Genomic DNA, 15743 nt, shown 5'->3' on the forward strand with positions numbered 1-15743 from the left:
GTTAGTCCAGTTAGAAAATATGATTAAATAAAAAGGCAGCCCACTCTCCCTCTCTGCCCAACAGGAGAAGCACCTGCTTTCTGTCTAAACGGGCTGTGGTGCGCAGTATGAAACTTAATGTCTACTTCTTTGAAAGATTTATGGGTATAGGAAAGTACTTACTTTTGTGCAACAAAAGAAGGATCAAAGAACTCAGACGTAATCCTGTTTGCATACAGGGAACAACTAGTCATAGAGCACAACCCTGAAAAGCATAAGACAAACCATTCAGTGGAGCCAGCAGAAGAGCTTTGGGGCTGACCCTGAAGCCAATGAAGTCATGGTGAATTGTGCGCGGATTTCTGCGGAAAAGAAGCAGTTCTGGTATGACTTCAAATATGCAAACTTAAGAGAAATAAGGTATATTTACCAGAGAGTATGAAGATCAGTCCAGCTAAACAAGCTATTTTTGCTTTAGTCTGATCGGAGCCTCCGACTTTTGTACACTTCATGCCAACCAGTCCAAAAATGGCACCGAAGAAGCCCAGGCAGACAGCGGAGATCATCAGTCCTCTGCAGGCTTGGATGTAACCTGAGGTGAGAAAGAGTAAGGCTAATGTGAGAGCTGGGACCACAATGGGTTTCGCTGTAGTTCCTCCTGCTCTGCGCAGCGTTAGGCGTTCACTATCACAACCAAATCAGACCTTGCCTGGAGTAATGTCACCTTACCACTGAGTGTATTCTTCTAGGTGATGTATGCTCTTCACAGGGCATCATCACCTGAGCCCAGCTCATAAGAAACATACTATGGCATTTAGGGCTGCAAAAAATAATCCCGTGGCATCGGGTACAGTATCTGCAAGAGGTTGTACCCATGAGGTTCTGAAGAGCAACTCCATGTGGTCCACACAGCGGCTGTTGCAGGTTGCAGAGCCACTCTGTGCACGCAAAGCAAGTCTTACACATCAGTCTTGTTGCGCGTGTGTGTCGCAGATGCACTACGACTGGCAGCAGGTTGGCATCACTGACCCCGGCTGGGATCCTGGCCCTGCCTGGACATGCCACTGATTTGATCTGGATCCGCCAAGAAGGCCCTCATTCTGCAAGGAAGTCAAACGCGTGCTCAGCTTGATAGACAGCAGTAGCCCTTTGAGATAAAACAAATCACCGCCATACTTAAGCCTGGACAAACGGCTTGCGGCTGGCTTTTAGCCACACACAATTTTGCTGTGCTGGCTGAAGCTGCTCAGAGCTGGACCTCCCAGGGGCAGGGCCTTTCAGCAGGACAACGGGTTGCTTGGCCTCTTCTCCCTTCCGAGAATATCTTGTAATTGAAAGACTGGGGTAATCTCGTATCGCTGTTTACTGGGTGGAACACTGCAATCATACACAGCTGAATAACCATCACAAGATGTTTTTCTTTATAACCTGTTGTTACATCTCATTTAAAATCAGAATGCACTTCCACTATTAGGGTATTCATTCTTTCTGCTTTGATCTCCAGTGGGTGGAAGCGTTGAGAGCTAAACCATCTTTTCATTGCCTATTACACAAAATTTTATGTAACAGCAAATAAACAACAAAAAAACCCTGCATAGAAGTCTTTAATGTATAGGAAATGAATGTATTAAAACAGCAACTAGAGGACATCTAATGAAAACAGAAGGCAGGAGATTCAAAACAAAAAGTGCTCTTGTTCATGTAACGAAGTTGTGGAACTCCTTTCCACAGGCTATGTGGGTGTTAAAGGTTTACAGAGATTCAAAAAGAGACTGGATGCATTCATTAAGGAGAAATCTGTGTCTGGCTGGCAGGTCCTTGAGCTGCAGATGGCTACCACTGACGCTTGGCCGCCTTCCACTCTCCGTACTGCCACCCGCTTCAGTCACTGGTGGAGGTGTACCAGCTCCAGGATGACCGCTCTGTGTTTGAACAATGTTTTAAAAAAGCCCACTGCTTCACAGCTTTGTGCAACAAGCAGCACACAAGAAGCAATTTGTAGCACGTAACACCCCGTTTTATCAGTCCTACCAAACTTAGGTGCTGTGCCGCAGGTCTGCAAACGCAACCTGCTGGCATTTATCTACATCTGTTGGCATGCATACAGCCTTCTTTCATTTGCAACATGCTTCTGTAGCCCACCTGCTAAAGAAATACAATAGTCACTGAAATAACTGTCGTACGACTTGCATGTTGGAATATAAGAGAGCCATTTGGGCAAGACCCAAGTCTGAAGAAAGCAGTCTTGCTTTGTTAATTTTTGCTATAGGCATGGAAAAGTTGGCTTTTACTGCTTTCAGTGGTGCGTAATGTATTTCTTGTAGCACACAGGTAAAGCGGGAGATGAAGACTGGCAAGGAAGCTATTCTTGTTGACAGATCCAATTTATTGACACTGTTAGTAGCTAATTGACACATTAAAGTGCTGAACCATGAACATATTTACCCGGAGGTCCTCTAAACTTTTATTTATGTCTGAACTTCCTAGGAGAAACAGTAAATATTCACCCCAACCAAAATAACAAGCATATGCTAGGAACCACAGGGCTGAAATTCAGCTATTCCTGAAGGTCAATACACAGTTTTAGAATAGGTAGAGGGTAGTGAGACAGCAGGAAATAATTAACTCACTCACCCAGAAATCATTTTCAATTATAAACAGCATGAGGGGGAGGACTGCTTAGTTCTGCTGAATGAATAACCTTCCTCACTAAATATTTCACTGAATTGGGCAGGCCAGCCATGGCGGGACTTGTTTCAGTTCACCACAGCAGTCATCGAACTGGCACACATTTTTAAAACAAAATGTATGAAAAACAATCTACACCCGTAATGTGGAAGAGCAGAAGACTCTGTTAGTCCCACTAGGCTGACTGGAGCATTAGGAAGCATGAAAGGGTGAAATCAATCTTTTCACCAAATCCAGCCTCCTACTGATGGACCCTAGGTTAAAACTATGTATAGCATTTGAGTGTAAGAGTAACTAAACTTTTTCTTTGCTTCCTAGAAAGCAAGAACATTATATTGCTTACCTAGGCTTATAATGCAGAGAAGTGTAAAGGGGAGCTGCCTATTTCTTCACGCTCCTCCACTCAAGACCAAAGACCATCCCCTTCCCAAATGTTTATTGTATTTGCAACAACTCCTGTAGGAAGCTTGTCATGTACACATTAACCACCCAAATGAAGCTCCCAAGCAACAAAAAGCCGTATGTTTTAAACAGACAAGCAGACAAACATGCATTACTCATAAAGTCATGTTTAGCAGCATTCCAAGAGAAACCTATTTCAAGGTGGTTGGGTTTTTTTTAAAACAAATGGGTTTTGTCTTGCATTCAAATTAATCTTGTTAGATCTTCATCTTTCTCGCCTCACTGCTCTCACACTTGCCTCTGATGCTCACCAAGAGTTAGGAGGAATTCATACATTCATGTCATATGACACTCATAAAAAAATATATATGCAAAGTTCTGGGGACTGTCACTTTCACAATAAATGCCTCCGGTGGCACCTTGCAGTCTACATCATGTGAAGTATAAGAGGTTGCCTTACAGATACAGCGCAGATTCCTTCTAAAAGTACACACCCATTCCTTTTGTATGTTTTTCTAAACTCTAATACCCTCTTTTAGCTCATTAGTAATTTTTTGTTCAGCTCTGTTCTTGCAAAAAGTCATCAGATCCACCGCTGGAAACAAGGAAACTGATATGTCCTCTTTTGGGGAGGTAGTTTCATCACCAAGTTTCCACCTATGACCAGTAGCGCACAAACGTAAACCCGAAATAACTGCAAGTCCCACAGACAGCAAGAATATTTCTGCTTGCATACCGAATGTGGGAGGTTGAGCCCTTTAACTAGTGCTGGCCAAATTAATTTCTTGTATAGGAATGCATAAAGGTAGAAGGGCATCACATGCAATTTTCTCTGGTGGCTGCTCGTGTGGAGCCATGGCCTGAAAGCCGTCGGGGCAGCCCCGCTGCCGTGCCACCCGACAGCCATCTGGGGAGCACAGTCCAAGACCACTCCCTGATGCAAACCAAACCAAGGGTAACGGGGAGCCATCTCCGGATCACTCCTGACCCAAACGATGACACTGCTTCTGAAGAAGGAAGGACTTCTCCTGCACCCACAGGAGAGCCCCCGCAACATGAAATCGGTGCTACCCCGATTTCTTACCCCCTCGTTTTGCCTCTGATACTCTGGCATCCCTGCGCAGTCTCTCCAGACAAGAAGTCCAGCAAAACTCAGACGTTTCTGATTTGACAAAAAACCATTTCCATAGAAGAGGAACTGCTCTGCGAGGCAAATCCTCTCCAGCTCTGTGAGGAAGGAGTGGAGCGGAGCCACCTTTTGCTGGGATGACAAAAATTTTTCTAGCAATTTCCCAGTCCTGCCCTACCATTTTGAGGAGACCAACATGTTATCACTACCTATATCTCTACAGGGTTATTGTTTCTGCTCACAAACACTTCAGGGAAAATGGGAAGCCAGATCTGCCCCTTTTTGTGTCTTCTGAGTCTCCCACCTGAGGATGGAGTGAGGAAGTTCCCACGTTCCCGATCACAGGGAATGGGATCCAGCTTAACCATGTAAGTCTGTGCAAAGAGAAAGAGGAGGGAAGGGAGAGGCTACCTGAGGGCTGAGGCAGATTCAGTTTCGTGCTGACATACAAACCCTTCTAAGCTATGCGTGACGCACTGCAACCCCAAAGTATGCTCCTGCGCCGGGGAAGGGTTAAGGTGAAAAGGGGACATACACAGCCACTGTCAGGTGCTAATGGGTTCCGTAACTTCGAGGAGGCGAGTCTGGGCTAGGCTAGCTACTGAAAGCACCTCTGACTGTGGTGGCTGCCCCTCCGCCCCATCCCAGCTTGCCTGGCCTGTGCTGTGGGGGTTACGTTACTCTCTCTCCTTTCACTTGCATTATGCCTGGGTACCAGGATCTGGCCCCATGGCATTCAGAGGTGTTATTGAGAAACACTGAAGCCAAGAACCTTCCAGTACTGATAAGCAGTCTGGCCAGGAGGATGGGATAAGGCCCTTCCAGATGTGCATTCCAGATTCACTTCTGTCCAAAATGAGTTAGTGCTCTGATGGCTGTTTCACTGTGCAGAAGGTGCCTCAGAAACTCATTCCTTGGGCAAGTGGAACATGTTTACCCAAAACACAAGGTTTCAACGTACAAGAGTTTGGAGGAAGGGGCGGTAAGGACCTTGTTGTCAAGTTTCTTCTTCTTTTGGGAATTTTATACGTTCCCAATTCTGCACTCTTTGTATGTGACTATGCTTTTCTTACTCCGAAAACAGATTAACACAGAACTAAAAGAACAGCTAAACAATAGATCTGGTGGATGCGAAAGGTTACGCACTGGCAATCACGCTGTGCCTGCCTGCACACAGACCACAGCTCCTTGCCCAAGCCTGGAAACCACATTCTCAGCTGCTACGCTTGGCCATAGGGTGACTGACGCTAACAGAGGCCAGCCAGCTCTCCCACCAATTTGGAGGTACCAGCAAACCCCTCTGCCACCACGGGGCTGGGTCAAAAGAATGTCTGGGGAACAGTACTTCTCTATCCAAGGGAAGCATCCTGCAATAGTGATGCTTAAGGGTTGCCTGCGTTACCCCTTTTTAGTATCTTGACCTCTTTTAGCCCTTTGTACATACAGAGGTTGAAGGTTTCCAGATACTGGTATTAATTAGCTTCATGATAATATTAATCCCTGTTATGATAATATCGATCTCTGTTAGGGATTTGATTAACAGACTTTCTTTTCCTTTTAAACAAACCTTTCACACCAAAATCCACTCTCAGACTCTAATGCAAAGGGAGTATCTGGCCTCCCTTTGAGGGGAACAGTAGGCCTGAGGTTTTTTGTGAGTGTCAAAGCCACCAGGACATTGTATATTGTGTTTGTTGATGACTATAAAAACTTGGAAAAGGTGCCATAATTTTAAAAACCTTTCCTCCCTTTCGTTTACAGTCACTCCTGAGGCACTATAAACTGATGCCGTGCACGCTTCCACTGTTTCTACCAGCCATAATCAGTGCAGATTTATCAACTAAAAGTTGAGTCGTAAAGATTCCCTGCAGTGACCCAGTTTCCCAGTAGGGCTTCCTTAAAGGGCAAAAATGTTTCCCCTTAACCAGGGAAGAAACGCAGCACCCACTCAGTCTTTGGTTTCAGGCACTACAGCAAAACTCCCAGCTTTGTTTCAAAGTAACACTGCCCTAAAACCAAGCCGAGCTATGCATCGCTTTACATACCTTTGCATCCCTCACCGCCCCAAGCTTTTACACTGTCATTTATCAATGAAGCAATTACATCCCAGTTAATAACCGCTTAGCAAAAAAAAAGCAAAGGCACGTTAATTAAAACAAAATGACGCCAAGGCTTGTTCTTTTCCACCGACCGTTGCACGGCTGGCAAAACCATAAAAAAGAGGAATGTCCCGGCAGTCGGAAAATAAATCGGCACGAGAAATTTGCCTGCATTCTTCTTGTGTCAAACCCACACGCGCGGAGTCTTCCGATAAGGGGGGGGGGGGGGGGGGGGGGGGAAGCAGGTAGCGACAGCCAGAGAGGCCAAACGGGACACTCGGGCACCGAACGCGATCTCAATCAGCGGGTTTTAGGGGAAAAAAACCCACCAAACCCCAACCACTTCCACGGGTGCGCGCAAGCAGCGCGCCGCCGCCTGCCAGGGCACGGCAGGGCACTTCCCCACGACCCCGCGTGGGAGCCGCCTCCGCCCGGGTCGTGTCCCCCCCCCCCCAACCCCGGCCCCCGACCCCCCGCCAGCCCCGCCGAGGCGCCTGGCCGGCCCGGCAGGAGCCCCGGAGCCCCCCCACCCCGAGTCCCGCGGACCGGCACGGGGAGAGAGAGGGGGGAACGGGGGTGGGTGTCGGCGGGAGCCTGACCGTCCAGCGCCAGCATGGATGGGAAGTCCTTGCAGTTGGAGACGCCGGTGGAGTCGGTCACGCAGGTCTTCCAGAGGTTGGCCCAGAAGGTGGCGGTGGTGATGACCGTGCCGTCGATGGTGGACACCTTCCAGTAGTCGGTGGGCAGCGTGGAGGAGACCAGCACCCAGCCCGAGATGGTCAGCAGGAAGGCGATGATCTCCGCCGACGTGCTCGCCATGGGCCCCGGCAGCAGGCAGGCGGGCGGGCGGGTGGGCGGACAGGCGGCGCGGAGCCGCGGCGGGCGGAGCGGGACGCCTGTGGTGGCGGCTGGGGCGGCGGCTGTGGCGGCGGCGGCGGCTGTGGTAACGGCTGTGGTGGCGGCTGTGGTAGCGGCTGTGGTAGCGGCTGTGGTAGTGGCTGTGGTGTCGGCTGTGGTAGCGGCTGTGGTAGCGGCTGTGGTAAGGGCTGTGGTAACGGCTGTGGCGGCGGCTGCGGTGGCGGCTGTGGTGGTAGCGGCTGTGGTGGTAGCGGCTGTGGTAACGGCTGTGGCGGCGGCTGCGGTGGCGGCGGCTGTGGTAGCGGCTGTGGTAACGGCTGTGGCGGCGGCTGTGGCGGCGGCCGCAGCCCGCGCAACCCAATCAGCAGAGGGAGCTCCCGGCGCCACCGGGGCCGCCCCCGCCCCGCCTGGCCCGGCCCGGCCCGGCCCGGCGGCCTTGGCGGGAAGGGAAGGGAAGGGAAGGGAAGGGAAGGGAAGGGAAGGGAAGGGAAGAAGGGCTGCCCTCGGGGCGGCCCCCGGCCCGGCGGGGAAGCGGGGTGTGTGTGTGTGTTTGGGGGGAGCTGTGAAAAAACCCAGACCCGAAAAGAAAGGGATTTCGTTGCGAGCTGTAATTAGGGTTTAGTTTCTCCTTCCCCGGCGGGGCAGGGGAGAGGGGGGCAGCGACTTGGCAGATGCTTCCTTGGCCTTTTCTCGGAGGTTTCAGGTTTGCATCCCTTTCTGCAGGCGGGCACCCCCCTACCTCCCCCCCCCCCCCCCAAAAAAAAAAAAAATAGCCTTGCCAGCGGCGGTAGTTTTGAGCAGTGCTGGTAGAATACAGATGTGCCGACCGTATCGAGCGCTCCACAGTCATACACGGAGGTGAGCTTTGGAAATACGTAGCAAGGTTGTTTAATCCTCTGAGGTTCAGCTGGCCTCCTGTTATTATCCGGCCACAGACGATAACAGCTTTTCATACCCGGTTTTGCAATGTGAGGTGATGAACTTGGGATTTTCTACCTCAGTCCTAATGCACTGGCATTCGAGCCTGCAGCTCGCAGGGGTAAAGTTATCTGCTGCGGCTTCTCCTCTTGTTCGAAGCTGTTTACTTTCCACATCAGTAGTGTATTTGCCATTGATGTGGAAAGTACACTGCCGGTCTTTACTTTCCTCCTATTTATTTCAAAACTATTGTTACATTTTCTAAACCTTTTTGCCAGACGGGCAATCACTGGAGGATAAGAAGCCACATTTACATCATTATTCTTCCGACAAATGCTCTTTGGTTTTGTTGTGTGGACACAAACCCGGATGTAATCACCTTATAGACGTAAAAAAAAAAAAAAACCAAAACAGCTAGAGTTAGGTGTACCCTTGGATGTGTGTCAGAGCTCAGTGGGAACAGGCTGTTTGTTGATCTGTTAATGCCCCGGCAGGATAAAATGGGGTCTGCAGCTGCATTTATTGACCTGGTGGCTCTCTGCCCACTCTCTGCCTCCTTGGTACCCTCCGTCTTGCAGGTGACACACACGGACACACTGGCAGGGAAGAGGGAGAGGGGAAAGCAGGCAGTAGGCTTGTTTGCACAGCGGCATTGGGCATGGAGTATGCTACAGCTCCTGTTCAACCTCTGTGCCAAGATGTCCTCTCCTCTCCTCTCCTCTCCTCTCCTCTCCTCTCCTCTCCTCTCCTCTCCTCTCCTCTCCTCTCCTCTCCTCTCCTCTCGTCCGGAGGGAAAAGAGAGAGGAAGGGTCTGGGTGTGGGTGAGCCATACTCTGCTATGGTGTCAGGCTGTAGCCGGAGCTCACTTGCGGACACAGAGAAGTGCTTCTGAGTCAAGGAATAGGGGCATGAGCCTAGATCCAAGTCTAATCTACATGACATTATGATCTATTTATTGTAGGCCATGGCAGCAGAAAGGAAAAAATCATAGCACTTTGAGGTCTTGTAGACTGGATTTCTCTTGGTGGTGGAAAGCTAGGTCAATCCAAGCAGCTGGGATCTAATCCAGTCTGAGGTAGGAGACTTGAGTACAGGTCTAGGTCATCGTATTTTCTTGATGTGGGGAGCTCACCTATTCTTTTGTTGATAATGCTGCTTTGGTTGGTGTAAAGCTTGTTCACTCCCGGGACTGGTGTCTGGGCAAATTTTAGCCAGGGCCCATCAGAAGTTTTCAGTGTGCTGCCACACTATAACCAGAAGGCTGGAGCGAGTGTTGAAGGATAGGAGCACAGCCTGGGGACTTCTAGGTCTGAGTCTGAGCCCCAAAGAAGAAGAGGAAGAAGAGGAAGAGGAACTTCCTGACAAGCATAAGCACCCCTTCCCAAGGAAAGGCTCCTCTTTTCTACTCCTGACACTTCTGCTTCTGAGGATGTTAATGTTACTAGTCCAGTTCTTACGATCTTTCTCATCTAAAATCAAAGCAAGACATTGAGCTTCTGATCTCATCTGTGGTGGTGTAAACGCAAAATGACATCGTGCATGGCTGAGTATTCACCCCAGGTTGAAAAGTAAGGGAAGTTGCAAGAGATACTCTTCCCCTGTGACATTTTCTTTGTGTTGGATGGGATCTGCATGGATTAGACATTGGAAAACATTCATCTGTGAGGCTGTGTTTCTCCCCTTATTACATTTTCAGCTTCTCTCTCTTGTGCAAGTGCAAGTCCCTCTGTCATGAGCTTAACTCACACGTCTTCTAGCTTCCAGTTTACCAGAAAACAATGGTCCCTTTTCTCCCCGTTGCTGTGGAAGGAACTTAATATCCATATGAAGACATGCCTATAACTCCCTTCAACCTCAGTCTTCCTGCCACCATAGGTCTGGCTTTGGCTTTGCTTACTTGGCTTTCTTAGCTATTTTTAACTTGTAGAGTGAAAGACTTGGCTTTTGCTTTGTTTCTTGTTCTGGTGTTTTGGGACAAGCTATGACTCGGGAATTTTTTGAAATTCCTCAGACCACTGTGGGACTGATTCCTGTTCTTTTCTGTACATAAATTGATCAGATCATTGCGTTAACACAGTTTTGTGCTGGGTCATTTGAATGAGTGTGGATTTATTCCCTCAGACTGGGACAGAAAGGTGCTCACACCTTTTTGTAAGAAAACCAACCCTTGTGGTTCATTTTTTGTGGTAAGTCTCATTGGCTCTTGGCCATAAAAATGGCATTTTAGGGGGAATTATTAGTAAGTATTTAGAATAGACTATTTCAGTTGGAAGGGACCTACAATGATCATCTAGTCCAGCTGCCTGACCAATTCAGGGCTGACCGAAAGTTAAAGCATGTTATTAAGGGCATTGTCCAAATGCTTCATAAACACTGACAGGCTTGGGGCATCGACCACCTCTCTAGGAAGCCTGTTCCAGCGTTTGACCACCCTCTCGGTAAAGAAATGCTCCCTCATGTCCAGTCTAAACTTCCCCTGGTGCAGCTTTGAACCGTTCCCAGGCGTCCTATCACTGGGTACCAGGGAGAAGAGCTCAGCACCTCCCTCTCCACGTCCCCTCCTCAGGAAGCTGTAGAGAGCAATGAGGTCGCCCCTCAGCCTCCTCTTCTCCAAACTAGACAAGCCCAAAGTCCTCAGCCACTCCTCACAGGACATTCCTTCCAGCCCTGTCACCAGCTTGGTTGCCCTCCTCTGGACACATTCGAGTACCTCAACATCCTTCTTAAGCTGTGGGACCCAGAACTGCAGACAGTACTTGAGGTGAGGCCGCACCAACACTGAATACAGCAGGATAATCACCTCTTCTGACCGGCTGGTCATGCTGTGTTTGATGCCCCCAGGATGGGGTTTGTCCTTTTGGCTGGCAGGGCACACTGCTGACTCACACTGAGCCTGCTGTCGCCCAGCACCCCCAGATCCCTTTCTGCAGGGCTGCTCACCAGCCACTCCTCTCCCAATTCATGCTTGTGCCTGGCGTTATTCTGTCCCAGGTGCAGAATCCAGCTTTTGGACTTGTGTAAATTTCATCCCATTAATCATAGCCCAATGCTTCAACCTATCTAGATCCCTCTTCAAGGCCTCCTGTCCCTCAAGAGAGTCAACAGCACCTCCCAGTTTGGTATCATCAGCAAACTTGCTAATGGTGCATTCAACTCCTGCATCCGGATCATTGATACAAATATTGAACAGGACTGGCCCTAGAATTGAGCCCCGAGGAACACCGCTGGTGACCAGTCACCGGCCAGATGTAGCCCCATTCACTACAACCCTTTGAGCTCTGCCCCTCAGCCAGTTCTTCACCCAGCGCACCATGAACCCACAGTTGGACAACTTGTCCAGAGGGATGCTGCGAGGGACAGTATCAAAAGCCTTAATAAAATCCAGGAAACTGCATCCGCTTCATCAGCTAGGCAGGTGACCTTATCATAGTAGGATATCAAATTAGTTAAACAGGACTTTCCCTTTGTGAACCCATGTTGACCGTGCCTGATGATTGCATTGTTCTTTAAATGCCTTTCAGTAGTACCCAGTATAATCTTCATAGTTTTTCCAGGAACTGAGGTTAGACTAACAGGTCTGTAGTTCCCTGGGTCTTCCCTCACACCCTTCTTGTACATTGTAATAACATTGGCTAGCTTCCAGTCAGCAGGGACCTCCCCAGACTCCCAAGATTTGTAAACTATATATATTTTACAAGTCAGAATGGAATATTATTCAATAGTTGGATTTTTATAATGTAAAAAATTTATTGTATTACTCTGTACAGCAGAGTCCTTCAGAAATGGTTTTGCTCTCAAGTCTGAAATACAGGATATTATTTTAGCTTTTGCAGGATCAAAATCACAAGCTGTTGTTATTGCCTCATAAGTTAAACACCGGATGACAACAGCATTTGTTCTGCAGCCAGGATAAGCAGGCTAGGGTCGTCATGCCTTTGTCCTGGAGTAATTTTTCTTGTAATTTTACCATGCATAGGTTGGGCAACTTGAGACTCTTTCCTGCCTCTGTTACGATTGTTCCAATTTCCAGGGTGCCTAGAGCACTTGTGCAAAAGAAAAAAACCCCAACTTCATTTTTCTAAGGCTGAAGGACAACTTCCTTGTTTGCTAGGGTTTCCCTGAGAGTTTGAATATTGAAAAGGTAAGGCAGGCATGTGGGGAATATAGGCAGGCTTGTAAGAGTGTCATCACCTGGGCAAGGTCAGGTCTGCTGTCAGTGATAGATCTGGGGACTACACCTCAAATTGGTGTGTGCATTAGAGGAGATTAACACAACTGTAAAATGAGGAGGCTTGCATGGTGTTCTGCATTGTGCAGAACAAAAAGTGCCGCCTAAAAAATGAGCAACCAGATCCTCTTCTCCAAAGGAGAGTAGACAAAGGAATGTTTCTGTGTCGGCTAAAAAAAATCCATCAGAGTGGGAACATCAGTTAATAATCACCAGTCCTTGCTGAGGTTGCCACCGTTGTTTTTCCTAAGCTATCAGAAATGGAATTAAATTAAATTACTGCACGTCTTTTGTAAACTGCCAGGACAAGAACGATTTTAAGCTATGCGGTTCATATATTACGTAACAAAAAGTAAAAAATTAATTGGAAGTGACAACCCAGAGCATTTTAAAGGAGTGAAAAATTGCATTCCACGAGCCGATAAACTTTCCCATTCTGTGCAGCGCGTTCGGACATTATAGACTTTGTTTCTTGACACTGAGATTAATGCATTATTTCTTTTTTTTTTTTTTCAGCTCGGCTTAATTTTCTTGAAAAAAGCCTGTGTTGTTCCCTGCAAGTTTGTAATACAATGCTTTTAAAAATAGATATAACCTGTTTAACAAACTGAGCAGGAAATGTGAAGAAGTGCATCTCTGACTTTACTGGAGGTGCATTCCACCTGGCCAACAGCACAGGTGCAGCTCTTGGCGTTCAGAAGTTGCCTCCACATCACATTAAGTTTTGCTAGACTCAGGTAGGTCACAGCGGAAAGGAGGGAAACTTTTTGGACTGATTTTTAGAACATGCGGCCCTATGTCATGCGATATAGAAAGTGTTTGCAAAATAAAAGAATAAAATAAAAGAATCTAATGGAATTTAAAAGGATTTAGTTGAGGTGAGAGGCATATAAGCAAATATATTTCCAAAGCAGCCAGTGTTCAGAAGCGATCCTTGCAGAGAGCCATACAGATGCAGAGGTTGAGTCCTGACCGGTGGCTGAGCTGCAGGTCGGGGCTGAGACCCTGGTGTTCCCGGAGTGGGAACGCTTTCCCACTGAGCGCGTCCTCTGCCCTCGTGTGCCACAGCCGGGCTCTGCTGTTTCCCGAGCACCTGGTAGGTCTGGGCATGAGGAGTCTGTCATCTTTTATGGGCACCAGTATAGCTCCCGGTTGGAGGACTAGGAGAAGCTGGAGCTGACCCTCTGCGAGGAGCACAGCAACAGGGCAAGGGGCGTGAGTTGGAAGGTGGAAAATTCCCACCAAGTATTAGGAAAAAATTGTTTACCATGAGGATGGTCAAGCACTGGCGCAGGCTGCCCAGGGAGGCTGTGGGATCTCCCTCCTTGGAGGTGTTCCAGACATAACTGGACATGCACCTGAACAAGCCCATCCAATTAGTCGTGTTTTGGACTAGGTGACCTCTGGAGGTCCCTTCTAACCTGAATTATTCTATTACCCTATGATTTTGCCACCTCACTGAGCAAATAGAGTAGCACTGGGATGCATTTGACTTATTATTGCTCTAAGTGGTACACGGGTGCACTAATGGTTACATGTTATATGTTATGCTCAGAACATGATTGCATGTGGTCCCTGCTACCCTGTTATTTAGCCCACATGCTGAAATCTTCTTTTCACAGACAGGTGTATTTCAGTTCATAACAGCAGTACATTTAACTACTTTTCCAGCTGTTTACATATAAGGAAATTTTTCCAGTGGTGATCCTTTTGTTTTTTTCCAGGATGTGTGTCGATATGCCAAAGAAAACCCGAAGCGGGGAGCATGGCACAGAGACCTTTAGCTCTGCCAGTGTAACACCCTTCCCGAGAGAGCTGAGTGGGGATGACAAGACGAGCTTCTGGAAAAGAGGGACTCATTTCCCAAAGGAGTGCAAGGATCAAAGCTATTAAGTGTGAGCTTCAGCTAACAGGGGGTGGTAGCAACTGGAGACAGTGGTCGAGGAGATGGCATGGTGTGAGGTGGCTGGCAGGCATGGCAAAGGGCCTGGAGGAGGCAGAAAGAAGCTGCAGGAGAGCATGGGTGAGGGGTGATAATTTACACCGCGCTCTTTGTACCTAGCCCTGCTTAGGTTCAGCCCAGCCCTCAACACAAATTTGTCCCAGTTTGCAGCTGGGAGGAAGGGGAGACAGGTGAAGGTGAGTGTCTGCCTTACACCTTCCCACCAGTATCTCTATCTGCAAGGAAGATCTGCCCCATGCCCTCCTCCAGTTCCTATCCCTGATTCCCACAGCGGCTCCTTATTTACTCAGGGAAGGGTTGTTCCACGAAGAGGGTGCTGTGGTTTACTGTCTCTGGCCCCACTGTTTATCAGGCACCAGTTGTCCCAGCCAGTGGCGTAGAAAGATTTCATTTAACCGAGAGCATGAAAACCACAACCTGGAGCAAAGCGGCTTCTGTAGCGTGACTTAATTTGAGAGCAAACGGGCTGGGATCAAAAAAGGTCATGGTGACAAAGCGGAGTTAAAAGCTGACTTAGATCAACATGCTCAAGCAACTCAGAAACAAAGGGAATAAGGAAATAATATGTGACTTTTTTTTTTGATTGGTACAGATTCAAAAAAATTTGATAAACAGGTTGAAATTAACATGCACTCGATCCATCAGCTTCTTTTGATCCTACTGGTTTGATTTGGTTTCTGAAGTGGTGTGTGTGTTTGAAAGAGGAGTGATAGCCAGACTCATTTGACAGAAGTGGGTAAAACCTTCCAGCAAAAAGGGGGGCTGCCTGCAGGTGCAGAAGCTCTTGGATAAAGAGGGCAGATTTAAAATAAAATTTAAACTTGCTGAGCTTAAGGAATCACAAAGAAAACTAAGAGTAATGAGATCTGAGGAGAAAAAAACACCTTAAAAACCTAGATGCCAATGGGAACGTGCATGTGCTGAGGGACATGATCAGGTTCCCCCTGTCCTCCTGTCCTCTGAGAGCACTGCCTTGTCAAAAATCAAATGGATCAAATGTAGTAGGAAACTTTTTAGTGTACCGAGCTGTGCTTCGGCTCCTTTTGTGTGCAATTTGTATGCAGCACGGGGTCTTCCTATTCCTCAGTGCAACGTCGTGCCCCCACACTGACTCTCGAGAAAACAGTCTGCCAGTGTCTACTGCATGTAGTAAATGAAGCAATATATTACCTAGGAGAAAATTCATTTGGACTGCTTATTTTTGCTGGGTCACAGTCCGGAGTAGCCAACAAGACGTTCGCCAAGGGCAGGACACAATGTGCTCTGCCTGTTATGTTAATGCTTTCATGTTCCCATACTGAAAAGATTTTTCTTTCTTTACATTGCAGTTCTACCTTGCCATTGCCCTTGTAAAGAAATAAAGCGTTTTCCACTGATAATAGAGATTCAGGTATGCACTGTGTTTTTCTGTTTTCCTCTTTGCTCAAGAGTCTCTTCTCAGCTGACTGTTTATTTTAGTGGCTCATTTAGATGTTCATT

At 47.8% G+C, this 15743-nt stretch overlaps 1 protein-coding gene across 2 annotated transcripts in view; it reads right to left on the reverse strand.

Annotated features, from left to right (window-relative positions):
- The window catches only part of CLDN10 (claudin 10), a 58548-nt gene that overhangs the window by 7294 nt on the left and 35511 nt on the right, over positions 1-15743 (reverse strand). Inside the window, exons 1-3 of one of the 2 annotated variants that reach the window (XM_030036711.1) lie at positions 6897-7126; positions 410-571; positions 163-244 (exon numbers count right to left, since the gene is read on the reverse strand). In XM_030036711.1, the coding sequence (XP_029892571.1) occupies positions 163-244; positions 410-571; positions 6897-7116 (464 nt within the window). In that variant the 5' untranslated portion in view covers positions 7117-7126. Of the gene's footprint in view, positions 1-162; positions 245-409; positions 572-6896; positions 7127-15743 lie in introns of those variants that run through there. The other variant, XM_030036712.2, reaches the window with a different exon arrangement.

This window comes from Aquila chrysaetos, chromosome 14, assembly GCF_900496995.4.
Source record: "Aquila chrysaetos chrysaetos chromosome 14, bAquChr1.4, whole genome shotgun sequence".
Taxonomy (NCBI): domain Eukaryota; kingdom Metazoa; phylum Chordata; class Aves; order Accipitriformes; family Accipitridae; genus Aquila; species Aquila chrysaetos.